Source organism: Gossypium arboreum, chromosome 7 (genome assembly GCF_025698485.1).
Source record: "Gossypium arboreum isolate Shixiya-1 chromosome 7, ASM2569848v2, whole genome shotgun sequence".
NCBI lineage: Eukaryota > Viridiplantae > Streptophyta > Magnoliopsida > Malvales > Malvaceae > Gossypium > Gossypium arboreum.
This window is the reverse complement of record NC_069076.1, coordinates 11,954,066-11,979,227: the sequence shown is the minus strand read 5'-3', so window position 1 is coordinate 11,979,227 and position 25,162 is coordinate 11,954,066. Positions and strand designations below refer to the sequence as shown.

Here is a 25,162-nt window from a genome sequence, read left to right as displayed (position 1 = left end):
GTTTTCCAATGATGTTGTACTTGAGGAATGAGTGGTGTTAGCAATGAAAGCTTATATGACTAGATCATTCGAGACCTTTTTAGTTATCATGGTAGCCACGTTGAAGCGCCTCACAAAGTCCTAGAGAGATTCGCCCTCTTTCTACTAAATGGACATCAGATAGGTCAAGGATTGTTGCAAAGTCTTGTTGGCCAAGAACCAACTCATGAACAGGTTGGCTACCTGATTAAAAGTACGAATAGAACACCTCGGGAGTGGCAAGTACCATGTTCAGATGGTATGGGTGAGGGTCACAGAGAAGACCCAATATTTGATTTCATCAAAGGCACCCAAGATTTTTATATAGTTCTTGTACTGGGCCAAGTGGTCTTTCGAGTCCCCTAGACCACCATAAGAGACTTGGGGAACTTGAAAGATGAAGGGAGGTTATAGGCCAACACATCCGAGAAAGTGGGAGTTCTCATCTGTCTTGACCTCTTGGAACTTTTGCAATAATTCCTTCTTTAATGTTAGCATTTGCTCCTCCAAAGAAGCATCATTTATTGAAAAAAAATTGGTTTGAAAACGGTTTTTTTGCACAACGGAAAATTAAGATTTTCAAAACTGACTTGTTTGTGATATTTATAGCAATAAACCTTAACAGAATCCATACCTGTATTTTAGGATAAGTGGATCCTTGATGTTTTACAACTTTCAACCAAACGATCTTCACTATTCTTTTACCACGAACTGCTTCGAGTGTGGGTTTAAACCAATTGAATAAAAACACATAGCTAGAAAAATTTTTTCCTTTTGGGGTGAAAACAAAAATTCTCTTCTTTAATAGAAATCGGTAAAATTGTTATTCTAAAAAATATGTTTATAAGTTGAGAATAAATTCTCTCTATTTTTTGGCAGAATAACAATATCTCAAAAGTTGTCTAGATAGCTCTATTGGTGTCATCTATTTATAGGAAGAGAAGGTAGAGAACCCTTATAGAGTTGTAGAAGTTTATTTCCACTAAAAAAATAATATCCTAGTTTATCTAGGATATAAGGGACAACAAACCTAGTTAATGATACTAGGGTTTTGTCGTTCTACCTCCTTACATGAGGGGTTTTGGGCCTCTTTCACATCGAGTCCAATTATGACTATTTTTTGAACCTTTTTGACCCAATACTTTGTAATATGATCTAACACGATTTAGTTTTTCTATTTCCCAAAATAAACTTTAATATCTACATATTAAATAATTTTCTCATCCTAATTTTATCCCAGTAAAATTGACAATTTTACCATCGATAAAATTTTACCGATTTTACCCCGATAAAATTTTGAGAAAATTTGTTCAATATGTCACAACTCAACATGTCCATTATGACCGAATGATTTATTTTCATTTTCGGGCTTCAAAATAGTCTAAAAAAATAAACTCATTCTCCTATCATTTTTTAAGTAATCCTATATAGGGTTGCAAGTTTTCATTTTCATTTTCATTTTCATTTCCATTTCCTTTTTTGGAAACCTACGTTTATTTCCAAATGATTCTATTTCTCTATTTCAAAGAAAATCGTAATCATTTCTGAATGTTCTTATTTCTCCTTTTCTATTTATTTCGTTCATTTCTATTCAAACACACAATTTATTTTTCGTTTCAAAGAGCTAACGGAGGGACCGATTAGGTATATGTAGTTGAAGCTCAAATGATTTATAATTAAGTTTCGGCTTTTTGCCTATTAATTATAAACTCATTTAGTCACAAAGTCATTCCACTATAGTATCATGATTGAGTTGTCCTCAACAACATACCATTATGAAAGCAACTACTCAGTGTGGTAGTCCAATGACCTTGTCATAAGTGTGTTACCCTCATAGGATATCCTTGATCTCTTTGGGATAATATCTGTTCTCCTAATATGATCCTATTTTATCTCATGGTAATCATTACATCTTCCTTTATGAAAAGTCAGTCACTATCAAATAGGGACCAAATCATCCATCACAAAGACGGATGACCTGTGGCCATGTTTACTTTTCATCAACCATGCAATGCCAATGGGAGGATATCGTTTACCCGTGTTTTTGGCTCTGAATTCCACTGTTGTGAATAACACTACGTACTACAGAAGTTGTACACCTAAAGCACTAGCTTTCAGTTCTTTATCTATTTGAACTCAGGATTTTACTTACATCAAAGTGTATGAGTCACGCATACATAGGCCGTCATCCACTCAGGATTTAGGTACGTCACACTATGAACATCACTAGTAAATAAATCCATAAATGAATTCAAGATCTATTTTGCTTGGGTCTTACCCGATGTATTAATAGTCTAGTTAGTCGTATCTGTGTCTCTATCTTCTAGGAGTCATCCACTCTAATACTCAAGACAAAACATCTCCCTAACTGGACTTGATAAACAACATATTAGTCTTTTAATCAGTTTGCTAATTCTCAATTAGACTAAGGGCATGTTTAGGCTCGTCTACTAATATAAACTATCTTTTTGTATTATGATTCGACCACATAATACCACTTAGTATTAGTTAAACATTAGATAACCAATGTGCAACATTTACTTCTATTTTGCTTTGCATGTAAAAACCATGTGAGGCCAATATAAAAAATATTAATGTAATTCATGAATAATTTTGTTAACTAATATGTTCGAAAAAATTTCAAGTGTACATAGATGAAAATACTACATTTAGAGCACCAAATCCAACATCATTATCACGGGGACTTTGGCCTTGGGAACCAGTCAGACGCATGTTATCAACGAAATGGTTATCCCATTATATTTGGTCATTCTGCCTGTGGAGGGTAGATTGAATTATTCCTTCTTCTTAAGGTGACATGAACTCGATTACGAGTTGATTCACTATTTAAGTGTCCCGATCATCTAAATAGGTACTTGCTTGAACAAATGGATGAATTACGAAAATAAAAGATAAAACAATAGATGGATAATGGATATAAGTTACGAATAATAAACGAACCAAAAGAGAACCGACATTATATGACAACGCGACTCGAATTCTATAAGGTTGCTTCACAAAGTTTGGGAAAGGAAGGAACCTTGACCCGCTATCTATAATGAGATAAGAATCGAAGGTATAAGGTTGATCACCACACATTGGGATGGGGAACAAAGTGATAAGATCTGTTTTGTGAATGCCACAATAATGAAATTCTTGATAAGTTTGGTAGTTATTGAAGAACAAATAGAATTAACTCAAATATATGTTTTATAACAAAATGATCTAACCTTTACATGTTCACAAGCCAACTATTTATACTAAAAACTAGGACATGAATGCCCAATTTTGGCCATTAATAAGTAACATGAATCAACCCATACATGAACCAATTTTAATGACATATGTTCATCTATTGAATGACATTTATGTTACATTCTTCCCCCTTGTCGTCCATATATGCATCCTTAGTCATGAAGCAAATGTTTGTTCAACTTAGATAATTAATTCAGCTTATAGAATCTGCCCATTCATCCCTTCAATTTGGATAGTGCATTTAAGTGTTAACCGAATGGTCATTTTTTAGCCCACACGAACAACCATTTGCTAACCCAAACTGCCACTTATGGTGTGAACTCATTTGATTCCCTTTTGCCAAAAACAAGCAACCATTTTTGAAGCTTTTAAAATCGGCTATTAGACTCTCCTAGGAATATTAAATCACACATTAAACAATATATTAGGGCACCTTAAAATGCAACAATAAAGTTGTAATGAAAACACATTAAACATGCCTAAAACTAAAACAAGCATTAAAGATGTAATAAAAAAAATACAAATTAAATAGCTAGTTTCAAGACATAATAAAATGCAATAAAACTAATTGTATAAACCACCAACCAACTTAACTATAACTACCATAATTAAATATGATTAAGACATTAAAATTCTGTAATAATAAGACATGAAATAAATTAAAAGTTGTGTAATTTTACACAAATTAGCATTCATCATTAGGTTTCAACGTCCGCATGCAGAATTTTGCATAGAATTAAACGATCTCATCTTACATTTAGGCCTCGTTTAATCTCATGTTGCATTTTGGTTATCCTTTCTGGAAGCGTCTTTGGCTATCTTGAACTCCTCTATTAACTATTCATTTTAACTATTCTTTAAGTCCAAAAGGCATTGGCACTCTTGTTGTTCTTGAAACTGGTGTTGTTACTTAGGAAGTTGTAGTTTAAGGCGACACATCTTCTCTTGTATCTCAGTGACTTTGTTGTTAGGAGTTAGAGTTTTGATACTGAGATGCATGGTCAGTAGGAGTGGTAGCAATAGTAACCTGGGGAGGTGGAGTAAACCACCAACGTGGAAAAGTGTATTAGTAGTATAATGAGAGAATGTGTCTGGGGAGAGAGAGGATGAAGCACCAAGAGGAGGCTGAGATTGGCATGGTATTATTTGGTCAAAATTGAAGGTTGGTTGCTTTGTAGCCAGTGCATGTGGTTAAGTAGATGTTTGGTTTGAAAAAAGCTCTAGATTAGGGTTTGTTGGGTTGACAGAGGGCATCGATTGAAGAAGGAGGCATGGTTCGAACCATGCTCATTACACCAATTGTTGATACAAGTGTTCAACAATAGAAGAGTTAGGAGGAGATGGTGGTGGTGACAAAGAGGTCGATTCACCTTGATAAGTGAAGAGGTAAAGTGAGAGAAGTAAGAAGAAGGAAACTTAAGGTAGATAAGGGAGATTGTGTGCTAGGTTGGATGCTTTTTGGTTGCTAAAAATGAGAGAAGATACCTTATCATTATGTGTTGGGGTATATAAGATACCTTATCATTGTGTGTTGGGGTATATATAGGGGGAGGATCCCTATTGTCTTGCACATCATTGACAACTTTGAGATATAAAAAACGTATGGTTGTCTAGGTGGCAAGGTCGTTACACCCTAATTGTCATAAAGTGTAGTACTGCTTTAACATTCCCTTTGTTGAGATAATAAGAGGTTGTTAGCCTTAGTGATCCCATCTTGGGGAATAAGTACGTACTCGCGAAAAAACTGGTGGCCTAATAGAGGGTTCGCTATTTAGCGAATGGTTGGTCATTTGTCGGGTGGTATAATTCTGAGGGCCATCCACGAGTGCTTCCTAGTTGCTTCTTGTGATGCCATATGTCCAGGTAGGAGGTAAGGGTATAACAATGTACCACTTGGGACTAAAAAACTGTTTAGATACCCAAAATCGGAAAAAGAAGACTTAGTTTAGGTACCAATTTGTAAGTTAACATTTTTCTTAAATAGACTTAATGGTTTGACTAACGAATGTATCAACTTGAGAAAAAAAATAATTTAGGTACCACTTGTGAGAAAAAATTTAGGTATCAAAATGAAAAAAATAAATACAAATTTGTGAATTAAGTCAAAATTATATTTAATGCAGCTACAAATATTTAATGGTGTATTTAAATAAAAAATCATCTTTATCAAGAAATTTAATATTTTAAAAAAATTCAAAAATAAATATGTGTAACTCATATTCTATATTCAAATTCTTCATAAACATAATTTTATTATATAATAAAGTCTAGAAATACACATGATATTTGTATTGCATATTTTAATATAATTACTTTTCCTTTATAATTATTTTTGAGTGATGAATTTTCAATGAACTATTTTTCTAAAAATATTTATTAATCACAAAAATAATATTCTAAAAGACTAACAATTTAAAATTTTAGAAAGAATACCGCTTTTCTTTTTTTTTTTTTTATAAATTCCAATGAGAAAAAGTAATTTAAATTCAAATAAGTTGGGGAAAAAAAAAAACTGAAGTAGAAACAGAGGCCGGCCTGGCAAATCTGGGAACTAGCTACTCCGTTCAAATCACCCACTTTATTTTATCACTTTGAAAGTAAATTCAGATCGGCGAGAGGTTAGAAGGTAGCATTTGGGCGTGAAATGTCAATGGGGACCGATACCACTTGGGTTGGGAAGAAGCCTTTGAGGCGCATCGGAGGAATGTCCGATGCTCTCTCCATTGCCGCCGATCTTGGTTTCTCTGTTCCCCCTCCTCCTTCTCAGGTTCCTCCTTTTTTCTGTTTCTTAATTAATTCCATTTGCTTTGCGTCTTATAATTTCTTTTCTTTTTGGTAGATTTTATTGATATTTAATTATTGGATTTTATAAGTTCAACTTTCAAATCACGCAATTTCAAACTCCTCATTCCTCGCTGCAGTTTGTGTAACGAATTTGGGTTTTTGATGCTTATGCTGAAATCGTTTGGCATCCCCCCCCCTTCTCACCCTTTTAATGGTTAATTTTATGAAGAATTTAACCTTCAAAACCATATGATCTCGTTGCTTGAATTGTAAATTTAGGGTTCCTTAGCAATAGCTTAAGTCTGAGATTTTCATTTAACTTTTCAAAGACGTAGGGTTTTAGCCAGTCAACTAAAATGGCAGATAAGTTACTCATACATGTCTGATATAATCGAGACTAAGATATATCGTCTCAAAGCCTAATATCTCGAGCATTTTCCTCTTTAATTTCATTGTTAAATAGTTTGTACATTGTCGTCTATGGAACTAAAAGTGTATAATCAGAATTAATGTTGTTTTTCTTTTATAGGAAGAAGTGCAAAACTTATCATCTGCTACAGGAGAAAACGGTGATGACTTGATAAAGGTATTAAGAGAGCTAACCACTGTACAGAGAAAGATAGCCGATTTGCAAGTTGAACTACAGGGCCGAAAGGTAAGCTCCCCAGGTTATTTATTCTATCTGCATTGTTTTTTTCACTCCTTGTAAGGTTCATTGCTTGGCACTTTTGAATAGTATTACAGGTTTACAGTTGACCAGAAGAAATTAAACTCTCGAGTATTTATAAGGGTTGGATTTATTACTGAAAATAAAATAAATGAGCAGTTCAATTACATGTTTGTTCGTTCAAAATAGGAATGATAAATAAATGGACAACTCACACTAAAACCTTGGTAGCTTCATATGTTTATGTAGTTTTCACTCCAACTTTTAGTATACATTTGAAAATATTTTAATGTAAAATTTAAAAGTATTTTGTAGAAAACAATGAATTTTGCTTTTAACTTAATCTTGCTGATTCAACTACAGTACAGTTCTCTAACTGCATGTTTTCTACTTTAACTGACCCATTTTATGGTATGTATAGGATGACAAAAATGTTGCACACCTTACACACGTGAGTGAAATGGAAAAGAAGTGTGAAACATTGGCGAGGATTACTACTATATTGAAAGATGTTATTCAGAATAAGGTAATTTCAGGTTTTCTTATTGTGCACTTTAGCATGCTACTGTCCGGATTGTCTCATGATACGTTTTTTTGATGGAATTTTATAGATATAGACTCATATGTGCAACATATGACTTCCATTTTAGTGGTTTGGAATTTCTCTGCCACTACTTTCTGCAACAATTCCTTTTGATCTTTTTACTTGTCAATAGGGTTAGGAAGATAAGAGATTTTATTTCTGCTCTTAGTAAGTTTTATGTCTGGTTTTAGAACTCCCATGACCCAGACCAAATTCAACTTTCAAAATTCTTATCAAAATGGTGCTGTAAACAATAATGGAACTACAGAAATGTGCATATCATTTATTGGTGATCCTTGACGGCTTTGTTGTTTATATATTATTCGTGGATTTCAGACTGTATTGACCTGTTTGTGTTGATACCCTTGTGAGGACTATGTCATTGGCTTATTTATTTTGTCCCAAGAAAATTGTGTTGAAAACAGAAACAAAAAGTTTGTCCATAGCTTTCCTACAATTAGATATTGTCTTTGCCCTAACACATTGTATTCCTACTTTTCATATCACACAACCAAGATGAGTTCATTTATTATCTGACTATTTTTCTCTTGCTTTATTATTTTGGCAGGATCGAATTATAGCTCGTCTGCAACAACCTTATTCCCTAGATTGCATTCCCGTGGAAGCAGAATATCAGGTTTTCCGTTCTTCTGTGGTTTAGTTTATAAGCACAGAAAAGAATTTGAGATTTTGGTTCTTGTTTTCCTTGGTCTAGTGATGATTGCTTACAGGTAGAACTTCTGTGTTCAGTTGCTTTTTAGATTCTAAGCTATTGAATTTGGTACTGGTCTGGAAAGTTTATTATAGTGGAACATGGGAACTAGACGTTTAGGTTGCTACTTTCCTAATGCATTTTTGGTAGTTACTTTAAAGATGAGATTTACTTTTGTTTTCATGAACCAGAATATTCGTATCTGGTGAAGATCACCTGAAAAAACTTTCAACTTCACAATCTGCCAAACATGATCCTGGATCAAGTACTTGTAGGTTATGAACATACTTTAAATATCAGTTTATTTGTTTAACCTTTTTTCCCTATCTTGTCCTCAATTTGTATTTATCTGCTTTGTCACGTTATACTAGTGAAAACAACATATTCCACATTCAGTTCCAAAATTTCAGATTTTATGCAATTTTACATGAAAATTTAATCATTAAAAAGATTAACATGTTGCCCACCGGGCTTCATGACATTGCAATTGGGTCTGTTAGGTATGAACTCTTGTGCGAATTTTTTGTTAGTTTATGATGAAAGGTCAGAGGAGAATTGGATTATTGATATAGTTATTTTGGATATGCACTGATTCAGTTACTTTGATTCCTCCCATTGCATGCGAACCTTGTAGTATCAGAATGGAAATTGAGAAGTTTAAGGATATTAGTTTGTTGAAAGATACAAGACAGTAGATATTAGAAAGAAATCATATATTCGAATGCAATTTTCTAAATAATGCCATGTTAAAGTATTGAATGCACGATTATGCACATTTTAGTGCTCAAGTATTCTTCCATACAAAAAATAAACTGAAAACAAGAATAACAAATTTAGGCTTTTTGGCTGGTTGTTTTAGTTCAATTTGTGAACCAAAAAGAGAAGGATTTAGTTTCACTACTAAAGGCCATTTTACTTGGATTTATGCAGAAACAATTTTCTGAATTACTGATGAAGGCTGCAAGTGATTATGGTGCATTGACTGCTGCTGTTACTGATTTCCAATGGAGCCAAAACTTTAAGGAGCCTCCTTCAGTTTGGGGGGTAGGATTAAAGATGCATTTTGATATATACATATGTACGATCAAGAGCGTGATATTTTGCCTCTCTTATGTGATGTTGTTTTCCTTTTCCTTACACAGGAGATGCTCCGTCCAATTCCAGTTGCATTAGCATCCTGCACCCGATTCTTTGAGGCCATGTCTGCAACAAGAGAGTCATTTGCAACCCTTCAAAATTTGAGAGTGGGGCATTCTGCAACCCCATTACCAACAACACCAGTCAAGGATCCCTCCCATAGAGCAATAGGAGGAGACTCAGAGCATACAACTCTTCCGGCTTGGAAAAATGAAACGAGTTTTGATGACTTAGCTATCAAAAGCCTCAGAAGCCAAGAACTTGAACGCCAAGAAGCAGATGATGAAAATAGCGAGGTGGGGGACTTTGATCCTGTCGATATTACAAGCCACAGGAGATTGTCTTGGCCTCCGTCAGTTAAAAAGAATGGTCTGTAACCTCTATCATGTAAGTATTTGCTTGCTCTGGTTTGTTTCCTCCCTAGTAAGTATTGTCTTTAATCCATAGTAGTATTGTTTGCCTGAAAATTGAGCAATAAATAACAATGAGTCTGCATATTATCTTTTCTTTGTTTTCTTCTTTCCCCAAACATATTATATATCCACTCAGTGTTCTTATTTGAAATCAATGCTATGTTTGAAGTCACTTCTCTAAGCTCATATACTTTTATTATATTCAAATAAACCCTTATCTTCTTATTTGCACTTAAATATGCTTTTCTTAAAGGAAACTTAAATATGGTTTTACATTAAAATGAAAGGGTGATTTATGTTAAGAGTTTGTTGAGGTATAAATTAAAGCTTAGTGGCATATTTGGATACTATTTTTTTTAAAAAAATGAGCATAAATTAAAGGAATTCATTTATGCGTAATAAAATGATTTATTTTATATAAAATTTATAAAAATTAATTTAAGGGAGGATTCACTTACATTGATGTAAAACTTAAGTGATTTTATCCTTCGTAACTTTTATATGATTAATATTTTAACAATTCAAACGCCATATTTCATTATTGTAGATCATGCATATCAAGTTACGCATAAATTAAAGTTTTTTAACTATTTGTTATATGTAAACAACAGGAGGAAGGGGAAAGGGCTTTCAAACACAGGAATTAAACCTTAGACCTCATGTCAATAAACTTGAAACCTAAGTTTGTCACCAAGCTAGTAGTATGATTGGCATTAAAATTTGAGTCTTTAGATAATATAATTTTAATGTCTCAATTTTATCTTTTTAACCAAAGTTTCATTTTTAAATATTTTTTATAAATATAAATTTACATAAATTCATGTCATCTACATATGTAGGTGTGTCATAATTTGGTATGAATAGAAGCAAAGAAAATTTCTAACTCAATAGAACTACACTGGTGTAAGTGTTTGGCAAGACCCTTTATCATAGAGGTCATATTAAATTAGTTTCTCTACTATTCTAAGAATTAATTTAATCTTTATGCTATTAAAATAATTAAATAAGGTCAAATTTTTACAGAGTTAACATTTATTGATAAAAAATGTCATTTATTGTTGAACAAAGTTAATATTTTGAAAGTTTTTATGGTTTTATAAATAATCTTTTTGTCTAGTGTTTGTAGATACTCAATTTTTTGTTATTAACGCTTCTGTCAATAATAGTTCAGGAAATATCATTCATTGCATAACCACTCTATGTTGAGAAAGTTATGGAGCTAAACTTAAGAAAGTTGACAGAATTCTTAGGTTTGCTCCACTGTTGGGATGTTTTGGAGAACATGGTTTCGAGGCTTAGATACAGATATTGTTAAGAATTCTACTTTTTAACCTTTTTTTAGAGAGCAAGTGTTTTCTCTCCCTCTCTTTGTTGATCAAACTATGCACTTGCACTTAAGTTTGCAAGTAGCACTCTCTTTGCTAGAATGAGTTACACGAGAATAACTTTAACCAAACTACTATTATATTCACTATTTTCATAACTTCTTTCTCATTACTCACTACTAGTAATATGAGGTTTAAACGTCTCTTTTGGGGGATTTTTTGATCTTTTGACAAACTTAGCATCCTATTCCTTCTACAATCATGACAATCCCATAGCTCTTATCTTTCTCATCCCCTTATTGTGTCCATCACCACCGCCTGTCATTGCACTTGTTTTCGAGAGTCTTCTCCGATCTTTCTCTCTGCCATCTCTCTCCGACATCTCGTTTTTCTAAATTGTAACATCTCCTCACTTTACCAAAAGAACTCTCTACATTTTAGTGACTCCATTGGGGAAGAGTGATTACATTTAGTGAAATGCCACCGACTATTATTTTATCTTCACCAAAAATATTGGAAACACTTTTCTTTTGTATCATCCTCAAAGGCCACTGCTTCCTAAGTTCAACCCTCAAGCAATGGAAACACTTCCACCTCATTAAAGCGCGAGATGAATATGAATATTACCATCCATAGATTGTAGGTAATGCTTATATAATTTATGATAGGGTTCATGAACTAGCAGTAACTTCATTCTTAATTTGTAAGAAACTTTGGTCATGATGTTATAACTATCTTTCTAGTAGAAGTAAATAACTCCCCTGACTGCAGTTATGATAACTCAAAATTTGGTCGCTAATAATTCATATGCAAGGTCTGAGTAATTTTTTTCACTTAGGTAGAGACATGATTTCCCTAGTGGATTCCCCAGTCACAATTAAGATTGTTCAAAACTTGGCTGCTAATAATTCATACACAGGGTTTGAGAAATTTATTTCACCAGTGAAGGAGGATAACTCCCCTGGCCATAACTATAATCATTTAAATTTTGGCCACTAGTAAGTTATATGTAGACTTTGAGTAATTTACTCCACTTAAGTGGAGATATGATCTCCCTAGTGAAAATGGAAAATTACCTTGATTGTAGCTATAATCGCTCATACTTGGGCCACAGAATTATAATTTAGTTGAGCAAGCTTACAATACTACTAATCTTTTGTTATTCTATCATGCTGAAGATAATTTGATTAATAAAATAAGAAAGTACCAAAAGATCACATCGGTCTAGAAACCTAAAAAGAAATCGAAGAAGAGATGCTTGATCTAAATGCTTTCATTCCACTTAGACTACTTGTACCAAAAGCATTATTCACAAATTTAGATATCTGTAAAGGTTATTTATGAGTTAGTCGTGCTAGAAAGTATGGTTGCAATCTATAACTTTTAATACTATGGTGGGAGAAGCACAAAGAACAACTAGAACAATATTAGAAACATTACTATCACTAAATCCATCCTTAGAAGTAGACTTGACAATTTCACAATTATGTAGTCATCTATTTTCTTCTTCTGCAAGAAATACTTGTGAGATGGCATGACCTCAGCTTGCAATCTTGTTTTTCATGGTAACATATGGAATTAAAAATTATTATATATACTTTAAATAAGAGGAAATGGGATTTATAAATCATTAAATAATTTAATGCTCCAAGGAGAAACTAATGATCCTTGTGGGGGCAAACCTTAGAAGGTATGATCCTACTTTGTAGTTGTTTTTGTTTCTTCCTAGCTATAATTTCATACACAGGTGCTTATCTTTCATGCATATGTGGTTTTAATGTGCTTTGTTGATTATAATTTGAAAAAGGAAATCCACTTAATCTTGTTCAGAAAGGATTAGAGAATACAAGACTTTGTCATACTAGATTTGTAATAGCATGTTTATTTGGTATCTTAAATTATTATTATTATTATTTAAAAGGGTCACTTACATTGAGATTTGAGAAGGAAATACAATTTTAAATATTAAGAAGAATTGTTGAAATTGATTATTATTATTATTATTATTATTATTATTATTATTATTATTAGTCCTTTTATAAATTTCACTCTAAAAGAAATACTTAGATTTATCTTAAGCCGCTGAATATTTTCTCAAGATATTCCTTTTAATTATTTTACATTAAAAAATCACCATTGAGATACAACTTAAACAAATATAATTCATTCATATATATTTGTTTGATATGTAAATTAATTCTTTTTACCCGTGCTATGCATAAAATGATTAAATTAGTTGATATAGATTTTAATATCTTAAAATTTTCACAAATAACATGATTAAAAACTTTAAACATAATAATCAAGAAATTAAAACTTGAAAAATGATAATTGATGTTAGAATGAATATATTATTATTTAAAATTAATATTTTTATTTAGAATCATATGAATAATAGTTTCACACTTGTGAGATATATGGGATGGTTGCATATGTCAATTAAAATATTAAAATATTGTACATTCTCTTACTAATGTGATGAATAATATGATAAAAACTTTAAACGTATTATTAACACAAATAAAAGTATGATTTTAAGGTAGATGGTAAAATTTTGGAAATTATTTTTAAATTATTAAAAATAAAATGGTCAACTTATCAAAACAACAATAATAATATGATGAATTGTGAATTTAAATTTTTTTAAATTGTTCATGGTCCATATTTGGTGTTCATAGTTGCTCCTCTTAACAATATTGTCTTTGAAACTCGAACTCATATTCTCCTTTTAAGAATAAAATATATCTTAATATTACATCCAACGATTTTTGATAGTTGTAAATTTGGTTTGTAATAAAATTTTGTATTAATTAATAAACACATAACATAGATAGCATTAATTTACATAAAAAGAACTATCCATTAGTATTTTATGTTTCACTTGTTTGTTTAATCTATTAGTCAATTAATGTTTTAATGATAAAGAATAATATTCATAAATAAGTATAAAACAAATCTAAACATTATTAAGTTCATAAAACTAACGTAATAATTGGATTTATATAAAATTAATTTAGTGAGAGTTACATTATAAAAATACAATTAATTTAACCAAAATAAAGTTACATCAAGAAAATGAGCATATAATGGAAATATTAAAAAGCTATATTTATAAATCACTTATTAAAAGTTGTAAAGTGGATTTAATATGAGAAAAAAGTTATATCGTAAAATTATTGTAAATTTATTAAGGTAGTTGGTACCGTATTAGTAAATACATTATTTTTCTATAAGAATTGGTATGTATTGATATTGGTATGTGATGTACCTTTTCAAATTTATTAAAATTTTTAAAAACATTTAATTTATGCATTTTAATATTTAAAAATATTAAATGAATGATATTAAATATATTTTAAATATAAATATTTATCAATTATATAAAATACTCATCAATAAACTCTAAAATCAAAATCTATCATTCAGTAAATTTAAAATTAACAAAAAAAATCATCTAATGTATTAAACGAGAATATAATCCACAACATTAACCCATTTAATACTAACATACATATCAAAGGTTGAAAGAGGTTTTCTGAAACCAAGCTAAAAGCTAAAATATTAGGTATTTAGGTATTCAACTTCTTTCCCTCTTCCCTAAAAGAAATAAAAGAAGGTAAACGCGAGGAGAAATTATTTTGACCCCTGAGCGAGTTTATTAATTTTTATTATATCTTGATTTTCTATTTTAAATTTTAAAGTTTGTTAGATTAAGTGTAGTTTTGATTAATGCAAGTGCTGATTTTTCAAAGTTTAAAATTGTTAACTCGATCAATTAACTGAAATAGTTAAGAGGGAGGTTTGAATTGACCTTTTAAAAATTGTGGAAGCAAAAGAAAAAATATGAAATAATGAACTCAAGAAATTTAGAGTGGTTCGACCCTAATTGCTTACTCCACTACTTAACTTTCCATAATTAACGATTTTTATAAATTTACTAATTTGATGAACCTTTAAGGACAATGTTTAACCTTACAATTCTTTTAAGATTTCTACCAATTCTTAAGATACAAACCCTCTCAAAAGAGCAAACAAAGAAATAATCCTTACAAGATTAAAATGTTTGCCAATTAAGCACTAATACAAAGAAAACACTTGAGCTGATTGAAAAACACTAAATGCTCACAAGTGTATACAAGAAAAATATGAAGAATTTAAGCACAAAGATTGATGGGATGACTTTTTGATCTTTTTGTACTCTCATGTTATTGTTGAACCTTTTGAAGATGATATTTATGCTCCCAAATTGATTTCCATCCATTGTGATTGTTGTAGAATTGAATAGAGTCGTTGGGGATGTAAAAACTAGTGCATTAATGTCACCTCTAACAACATGTATCGATATCTTTTGAGGGTATCGATACTTAAAGCATTTAATGTCCAATTTAGTGACCGTTTCTCCTTTTTCACGTCGATACCTAGAGAAATTTATCGATACTTGATTAAAAGTATCGATACTTTTTTATGCGTATCGATACTTGAGTAATTTTTGAATAATTTTCAAAACATCGAACCTGAAAACCATATCGATATCAAAGGAGGGTATCGATAAATTTTTTTAGGTAATTGCAATTATCGATACTTAACACTTTTGCTCAATTTTTCCTTGAAGTTAGAATACCAATTCGTATCGATATCAAAAAAGGTATCGATACTTAATAATAAGTATTGATATTTTTACTTTGTTCAAAAAATCCAGAATGACAATTCCATATCAATACCAGGCATGAGTATCAATAAAAATGTCTAAGTATCAATACTGTTTATTTTTGCTCAATGTTTCTAAACTTCGAAACTTAAAAACAATTTTGTAAATATAAGAGAGCAATTTTTCACTTGTTTTAAAATGATTGAAATTTGTCTAAAGTAATTTTAAGTGCTCAAAGTAATTTTCAGTGTCTTTGAGAAATCTTAACTTTAAACTTCATTAAGTCTTTGTTCAAAAATAATTTTTGTTATATCAAAATATTTTATCAAATAAAACTTAATTTAACACAAACGAAGTAAATGATAAAATAAATATTTTTTTAATATTATTTGATGTATCATATTCCACTCGGTATGACCGAAATTGACTGGAACGAGTCGGTGCAACTAGTGCAAACTGAAATTTTTACTAGTGCAGAAAGGGTCATTTGATGTTTTATTTTAGCACAAAAATAGTGCACACCAATCGAAACAGCCAGAGTCAGTGTGGAGCTGACCACCATAAAATTTACATAACACAATATTAAGAAAATATGTATTCTAAAATTCAATATAAATTTACTATCAAGAATTATGTATAAATTATAGAATTGAAAACATATTATATATGTTTTAATGGATATTGAATGAAAATATACATATAAAAGTAAATTGGAAAAAAATTGGAGTATTGGAGTTCAATCTATATATGTATGTATATATTTGCAATATAGTATAAGTATATAAAATACATATTCGATAACAATAAATTATTAAATATATTTAAAGTAAATATATATACTCATTAAAATATATGTGATCTTGGCATTAGTATAACTAAAACCATAGTGAAATCGAATGGAGTTTCTTGAAAAAAAAATCATACTCTTAGAGAATTTTTTTTCAATGAAATAAATAAATAAATTTTCTTGATGAAAAAAGATAACTTTGATTAATAAAATTTAAATATAAAAAGATTGAAGTTGAAAATAATAAAAATCAAGTTATTATAGATGTTTTAAACAAATTCAGATCAAGTCTTGATAGTGAAAAACTAAAATTTAATAAAAATATGAGAAATTTGTTAATTGAGAATTTTTGTTAAAATTGAATAAAAGACTTTAATAAGAAAATAGACTCAGAGGAAAGGAAAGTTGAACTATCTATTTTGTTCATTAAATAACCACCTTAATATAGGTGATTTCAATAACGTTAAAAACCAAACTTCTCTTAATAGTTAGGCAACTCATTAGCTAAAAATTAGGAAGCAATCTACAAAAAAGTAGGAACTACTAAAACAAAAACTCCTATTTTATAGAGAAATATCTTAACACCCTCCCTTAAACTGATGTCTGTAGACATCAATTGCAACTAGAGGTGTGCATGGGTCGGGCCGGGCCCATAAAAAATTTCGGCCCGTTTTCAAGGACCGGGCCCGGCCCGACCCGACCCGAAATATGGAACTAGAAATTTGTCCAAGCCCGGCTCGGGAAAAAAATGATAAGCCCGAGCCCGGCCCGGCCATATTAAAAAAAAATTTCTACTTTTTTTTATTAAATAAAAACGTTAAAATATAATAAATCAAATACATTTAAAACATAAAAACAAATATTAAAACGAAAAACAAATAAAAAATAAGACTAAAATAATTCTTAAAATAATACATAAATTAAAAATAAAATAAAAAGTAATTATATTAAAATTAAAAATTGAAACAAATTAAAATTAAATTAAGAACTAAATTATATTAATAACAAAAGTTTTACAATATTAAAATAACATTAAAAACAACAAAAGAGTAAAGTAAAATACTAAAGTTACTTAAAATTAAAAATAAATTTTTAAAAAATAATTTAATATTAAAATCGAATTAGTTAGGCCGGGCCCTGCCAAAAAATCTTACCGAGGCCCCGCCCATTTACTAAACGGGCCTCGTTTTTTGTCCAAGCCCATTTTTCGGGCCTATATTTTTACCCAAACCCTCCCATTTTTTCTAGCGGGCCTTCGAGCCGGGCCGGGCCGTCCGGCCCATGCACATCTCTAATTGCAACTTCCTTTGAAAAGCATACTTCAAGCATCCTTCTAAGTTTTTCAAACACAATTTGCTTCAATAGCTTTATTAAGATGTTAACTATTGACTTTCACTGTTACAAAACACTAAATCAATTACACCACCATTTCACAAATTGTGTATAAAATGGTATCTGACAACAATATGTTTACTTATTCCATGAAGAACTGGACTTTTTTGAAATCTTTATTGCTGAAATATAATCACAATAGATAGTTATTGCTTCCTTTGGATGCTGCTGAAGTGTCTCAAGCAATCTTCTCAACCAAAGAACTTGATAGGAGGATAAAGCTGCTGCAACAAATTCAACTTCTATGGATGACAATGTCACGATCTGTTGTTTCTTTGATGACCATGATATTGCTTCAAAACTCATCATAAAGCCAAAACCTGATGAGCTTTTCCTATATTCAAAATCACCGACATAATCACTGCTTGTAAATCTAAATAAGGAGCTTTTCACTTCACCTTTGTGCATAATACCAAAATCAACTGTGCCTTTAAGATAACGAAAGATTCTTTTGGCAGCTAGCAAATGGTTCTCACTTGGATTTTCCATATAACGACTAATTAAGCTAACACCATGCATGATGTTAGGTCTGGTGGAATTTATATACACTAAACTTCCAATCATTTGCTTGAATAAAGTAGCATTTATCTTCTTAACTCATAAATGTCATAGCCAACATCTAGCCCGATAAGATATTGTTTACTTTGGGCGTACATGACCCTCACGGTTTTGCTATTAGGAGCGCCCATACACCTTCAAAAGGCCCGCCTAGGGTCTTACATTCACCCCCGTTAAAAATTAGAGTCCTCGCTGAGGTTTGCCCCATCATCGCTCAAGAGGCACGACGAGTGGCTCTGAGATTAATAAATGTCATAGCCAACACCCAGTCTGGTAAGATATTATCTGCTTTGGGTGCACATGACCCTCATAGTTTTGTTCTTGAGAGTGCCTATACACCTCCAAAAGGCCTTTTACCACTTAAGTGTTGCTACCCCTTTATTTAGTTCAGGTCTCTCTCATGTTTTGTGGATGTGGGATTCCCTAGGTTGTTACATTATGTTTTCTTTGCTTTATGCCAAACTTTATCGGAGTACGGGTTAGTTTCAATCATGCATTTTAAATTTACTCAAAACCTCAAGAATGTATTTCTTTTGTGAAATAAATATACCAGTATCTGATTGCAAAACTTTTATGCTAAGGAAGTAATGCATCAATCCCAAATCAGTCATGTCAAACTTAGTCATCATATTTTCTTAAAAGACTTGATCATTAGTTTATCATTGCCAGTATAGATCAAATCATCAATGTAGAGACACACTGCAAGTAATTTTCCATTACCATCTAATTTTGTGAATAGTTTTTTCATGCGAACACTTACAAAAATCTTCTTTCGTAAAATAAGCATCTATACGACTATACTAAGCTCTTGGGAGCTTGTTTTAGTCTGTATAGTCCTTTTTTCAATTTGTGTACTTTACTTTCATCACCTTGCTTCATGAAACCAGGACATTGATCAATGTATACCTTTTCTCGCAATTCTCCGTATAGAAAGGCTAACTTTACATCTAATTGATAAACCTTTCACAAATTTTGAAGAACTATTGTAGCATCCCAACTACTCGACTGACCAAAGCAGAATGGCTACAATCATGCAAAATTTTAATTGAGACAGTAACAAGCATATTAATGGTGATTAAGAATATTGACTTCATTAAATTGTATCAATCAACCTATGTTGGAATAATTACAATATTGTTCAAACTCGATTAGAAAATTTTCAAATCCTAAGGCTGAACCTACAGATTGCCCCCACTATATGCATGTTACAGGTGAGAGGAACAAGCTTACACAGGCTTGGTGAATTCTGGCTTAGTCCTTCACTTGCGTATTATGCCTGAAAAGCATAATAGGAAGCTAGGTAAATTCTAATGAACTTAATGATTTTCTAGTATAACATACCCGATCATGATATTATTATATGATATGACTTTAATGGCCTGATTTCCTATTTGACAACACTTGCCTGAGGGCAAATCGCACGTCTTCATAGAGCATTCTTGTCATTCATTTGCGTTCACATAACTTGCAAATTGACCCATTTTACACATTGACACAGTTTTTCACTTTCAGCGTTCGTGCACTAGTATATCTTGTAAGATGATTCCTTTTGCACATCTACAATGATTTCATACATGATGATTCATAAACACAAATTCATATATGTTGAATCATAGTTACAGATTCATACAGGCGGATTCATACATGCAGATTTATAGATACAGATTCATACATGTGAACTAATTCTTGGCGAACTTAGATTCGCAGGAATATACTTGGTGAATTTAGACTGGAGAATTCATACTCATCAGTTAGTTTTTACGGATTCTTGCTTGAAAGATTCATAGATAAAGATTCATATATGTTGTATTCGTGCTTGGTGGGCTAGGATGCAAGAAGTCATTCCATGCAAATTCAATCGTGTGGATTCGATGAACAGATAGTCTCGTGGATTTTTATATGAAAGAGTCCAACGTATAGCCTTAACATGGAAGCTTAAAGACACATCCACATATCGTTGTATCTTGAAACATGAGGAAAATTCTAGCGGACTATCATAACTTGAAGCATGAGGACAAGTCCAGCGGACTGTCATTGTAACAACCCAGTTTAGACCCTAGTCGGAACAGTAGTTTCTGGACCACAAATATAAGTTAGAAAAATATTCTAATATTATTTTCTGTGTTTACAGTATGTGTTTAAGCATGTGTGAAAGTTTCTTGTGGAAATTTTATTGATTGTGTGCTTAATTTAAAAAAAAAAAGACCTAATCGCGTAAAATGTAAAATTGGCCTTCAAAATTTTAAAGTGCTTATTTGCTATGTCTTTATAAATGAGAGGTCCTTATGTTTATATTTGGCCATTGAATTAATGTATGGACATTAATGGACATGAGATAGTGAAATTATAATGAAAATAATAAGGCTAAATATGTAAATGGGTTATTAATGTTTATTAATTAAAATAAAACATCAAATTAAGCCATTATCATCCATGGTTGCCAAAAATTGAAGAAGAAAAGAAAGGAAAAAGAGTTTTAGGGTTTCGGCTAGAAGAATTTGTGATTAAGGTATGAATTTTGCTCGATTTTTTATAATTTTTATGTTTTTGTGATCGTTGTTAAGTGATCTAGCTAGCCCATGCTTAGATTTATGGAATTGCTGATAACTTGATGAGACTCCATTGATGAATTCATGAGTTTTTTGATGTAAAATGATGAAATATGAAAGCTTAGTGCTTGATATACATGTTTTGTAAAGTGCTTTTGAGTAAAAATGTATACTAGGGATTAATTTGTGAAAATGAGAAATTGAGGGGCTAAAATGTGAAATAAATGAAATGTGTGGGCTTATATGAGCTAGTGTAAAATTCGGCTAAGGCATGGTTTTAATGAATTTTGTATATTTGGTGTTTTGTGTAATAATGACTAAAATGTCAAAATGTGTAATTTTAGGGGCTAAAGTGAAAAAATGCCCAAAGATGTGTTTGTGTATTAAATTGAATATTTTGGTGATTAAATGAGTTAATTTTGAATACATATAGATCAAGAAAAGAGGAATTTAGACCTAGATCGAGGCAAAAATAAAGTGCTCGATTGATCGACTAATATCGTCGTTTTTACGTCCGAGGTAAGTTCGTGTATAATACATATTGTTTGTGTAACGTTTATATGTGATGAAATAAATAGAAATGAGATTGAGAAGTTGGAGTATGTGAAATGTGAATTGAATTTGAGGCACTAAGTGTGCGAGAAATGAAATAGCTACGGCTATTAAAAATGGCATTGAGTGTGCGAGAATATAACAGTGATGGCTGAATAAATGGACTAAGTGTACGATACCGATATAAATTCAGTTTAATGAAATGGCACTAAGTGTGCGGTAATATTATAGCTTCAGATAATTAATTGGCACTAAGTGTGCGAGATCAAAGAATGTCTAAAGATGATTGAATGACATTGCGTATCGAGCATTGAAGAGATAAATGTGATAGGTAAGAATGTGATGGTACAGGTATGTATGGAACCTACGTGGTAGATGATATTGTGTATGATATAGATGAGAGATTATATAAATGAATGATAAGTTGAGTTGCATTGTATAGTATTGTGAATGTTTATCATATGCTTAAAGTTATAGCTTTGAATAACTAAGAGTAATGTGAAGAGTAAATTAAGTGTTAGTTAAGATATTGAATTGTGGATTGATGCGTTAAATGTATTATATCATGAACTTACTAAGCTATAAGCTTACTCTGTGAAATATTCTCTGTTTTACAGCGTTATAAAGCTAGCTTGGATCTGGTGATCATCAGCGACATCAATCACACTATCGGACAACTATTTTGGTACCATTTTGAGAGTTGTATATATGGTATATAACATGTATAAGCTAGAAGTATTTTGGTATGTTTTGTGATGTGAATATTTGACCATGAGACGTGGCTTGTAAATGTTGGTATGTAAGGCTTTTTAAGTTGGCCTAAATGATGTGTTTGATAGGTAAGTTATATGATGTTATAATGTTCATGTGATGGTTTGATTATGGAATGTTAAATTGGCAAGTTTTGTGGTATGAAGTATGTGATAAAATGATGAGTTTATGTATTTGAAATTTATATAAGTTGTGTTGATTTTGGTACATTGATTTGGTAAGTTTTGGTTGAGAAATTGAGTAATGAATTGGTTGGTAATTGGATGGTATGAATATATATACAAATTGGTTAATTTGGTTGCCTATGAATGTATGTAAATGATGCAAAAATGTTGTGGTTTTGGTGTGCTTGAGATAGGTGGGAAATGTGGCTTAAACCAAGCCTAATTTCACCCCACACGGTTGAGCACACAGGTGTGTGTCTCAACTGTGTGTTCGTCGTAATTCAGTTATTCAAGTCAGTCTCGAGCACAGCCTGGACACACGGGCGTGTCTGGTGGCCATGTGAGGCACACAGCCTTAGTACATGGGCGTGTGTAACCATTTCAAAGAGTACATGGGTTAAACACACGGACGTGTGATCGGCTGTGTGACCCAAGTCAGTTTTGACCACGGCCAAGGTACACGGGCGTGTCTTGTGGCTGTGTGGTTAAGTCAATATGTATGCCTTGTTCTGCCACAGTTTGACACACAAGCGTGTCTAAAGCCGTGTGAGGCAAACTGCCTGTTCACACTGGCGTGTGACCTGTGAAACTTTGAAAATTTTGTTAAGTTTCTTACAAAATTTGTATGTGCTCGGTTTAGTCTCGACCCCTTTCTAAAGCATGGTTAAGGTCTCATTGACCTATGTAAGGGACATTATAATGATGTGTGACGGTAATGCTATGATGATTGAGAAATGAATGCGAGATGTTTAGATTTGTCCGGTAACGCCTTTAACCCTAGTCCGGCGAAAAATATAGGTTAGGGGTGTTACATTTGATTGGTATTAAAGCTACAATTTAGTCGATTCTAGGACTAATGTAGCGTATGTGAGTCTAGCTATACATGCCATATATATGAACTGCGATAGTGTGATGATTCTTGACAGTTAAATTATGTTTTTCATATAGCTAATGGATTCCGAACGAGCGATAGTTGATGAAGTTGAGAGCAATACGCCCGTTCCTGCTCAGGGGGTAGCACTAACCGAATTTAGGCTGATATCTAGTATTCAAGGAGGAGGGGATAAGCAAGCCTTCTTCCAAATGATAAGTGAGTGGTTCATAGAGTTCATACGAACGAATCCGGCAGCTCAACAACCTCCACCCTCACCTATTCTTCAACAAGTCCCGATTTTTCCACAAGTAATAGATCCGATTCGACTGAGTAAGCCACCTATTGATAAGATTTATAAACATGGGGCTGAAGAGTTTCGGGCTACGATTGATGATGATGTCAAGAGGGCTGAGTTCTAGCTTAAGAACACTATCCGAGTATTCGATGAGTTGTCTTATACTCTAGATGAATATATTAAATGTGTAGTATCTTTGCTTAGAGATACTGCATATCACTGGTGGAAAACGTTGACATCGGTGGTTCCTAGATAACAAGTTACCTGAGAATTCTTTTAGACCGAGTTCCGGAAGAAGTACATTAGCCAGAGATTCCTCGATCAAAAAAATAGAGTTTTTGGAGTTGAAATAGAGTCGGATGACTGTTATAGAATACGAAAGAGAATTTGTACGTTTGAGTAAGTATGCTCGAAAATACGTGTCTACTAAAAAGATTATGTGCAAAAGATTTGTTGATGGATTGAACGAAGAAATAAAGCTGATAGTTGGAATACTTGACCTGAAAGAATTTGTAGTACTGGTTGAGAGGGCTTGTAAAGTCGAGGACCATAGCAAAGAAAAGAGAAAAGTTGATGCAGAGGCGAGAGATTCGAGGAAGAGATCGATGAATAAATCTTATCATTCTTCATCAAAGAAATCAAGAGATTACTTTAATCGATCGACAGCTTCAATGGGATATCAGAATAGAGATTGCAAGAAGTAATAAACTAATCTTAAAGCTCAAGCCACATCGGTATCGAGCGTTGGCAATATAAAAGATGTTAAGCTTGAGTGCAACAATGTGGAAGATGGCATTTTGGAGAGTGCTGGGGAAAAAGTAATAATCGAGCTTGTTATAGTTGTGGTTCACGAGATCACTTTATAAAAGATTGCCCAGAGCTAGCTAAAAAAGATAATGCTCTGAGCATGAGGTCGAGTAACACTACAGCTAGAGGTAGACCACCGAGAAACACAAGAAATGCGAGTGGTGGTAGAAGTGTGACGCGAGACAATGCAGCAAGATCAGATGCTAGAGCACCCGCACGAGCCTACACTATTCGAGCATGTAAAGAAGCTTCACCTCCAAATGTTATTACCGGTACTTTTACTCTCTATGATACTAAAGTTATTGCATTGATAGATCCAGGGTCTACTCATTCGTATATATGCATGAATTTAGTATCCAGTAAGACTTTTCCTGTAGATTCTACTGAAATTGTAATTAGAGTATCGAGCCCCTTAGGCAAGTGTGTATTAGTTGATAAAGTGTGCAAGAATTTTCCATTGATGATTTGGGGTAATTTTTTTCTGGCAGATTTGATGTTGCTACCATTTGACGAGTTTGACATAATTCTGGGTATGGATTGGCTAACGTTGCATGATGCAGTCGTAAATTGTAAACGAAAGATGATTGATTTGAGATGTCAGAGTAATGAGATTATCCAAATTGAATCAGATGGTTTGAAAGGATTGCCGACAATGATTTCAATGATGCTAGCTTAGAAATATGTGAGAAAGGGTTGTGAAGCTTATTAAGCTTATATAATTGACATGAAAGTGATTGAAAAGAAGATTAAATCAGTGCCAGTTGTTTGTGATTATCCAGATGTGTTTCCTGATGAGTTATCGGGTTTACCACCGATCCGAGAGGTTGAATTTGGTATTGAGTTAATGCCAGGGACTACTCCGATTTCGATA

At 32.3% G+C, this 25,162-nt stretch overlaps 1 protein-coding gene across 2 annotated transcripts; it reads left to right on the top strand.

Annotated features, from left to right (window-relative positions):
- Positions 1-5,733: 5,733 nt before the first annotated feature.
- On the top strand, positions 5,734-22,323 carry LOC108467507 (AUGMIN subunit 2). 2 transcript variants are annotated; one of them, XM_017768152.2, is made up of 7 exons: positions 5,737-6,040; positions 6,587-6,712; positions 7,146-7,250; positions 7,876-7,944; positions 8,950-9,063; positions 9,162-9,543; positions 21,998-22,323. In XM_017768152.2, the coding sequence occupies exons 1-6, from the start codon at positions 5,918-5,920 to the stop codon at positions 9,531-9,533; spliced, it is 909 nt and encodes a 302-aa protein (XP_017623641.1). In that variant the 5' UTR covers positions 5,737-5,917; the 3' UTR covers positions 9,534-9,543; positions 21,998-22,323. The 2 variants fall into 2 exon arrangements, with proteins under 2 accessions (XP_017623633.1, XP_017623641.1); XM_017768144.2 differs by lacking the exon at positions 21,998-22,323 and having other exon boundaries at positions 5,734-6,040; positions 9,162-9,720.
- Positions 22,324-25,162: the final 2,839 nt, after the last annotated feature.

Excerpts from the sequence above, each read along its gene's own strand:
- LOC108467507 (XM_017768152.2), top strand. The coding sequence starts at position 5,918 with ATGTCAATGGGGACCGATACCACTTGGGTTGGGAAGAAGCCTTTGAGG. Across the intron at positions 6,041-6,586 it reads TTCCCCCTCCTCCTTCTCAG|GAAGAAGTGCAAAACTTATC; the intron begins GTTCCTCCTTTT and ends TTTCTTTTATAG. Across the intron at positions 7,251-7,875 it reads AAGATGTTATTCAGAATAAG|GATCGAATTATAGCTCGTCT; the intron begins GTAATTTCAGGT and ends TTATTTTGGCAG.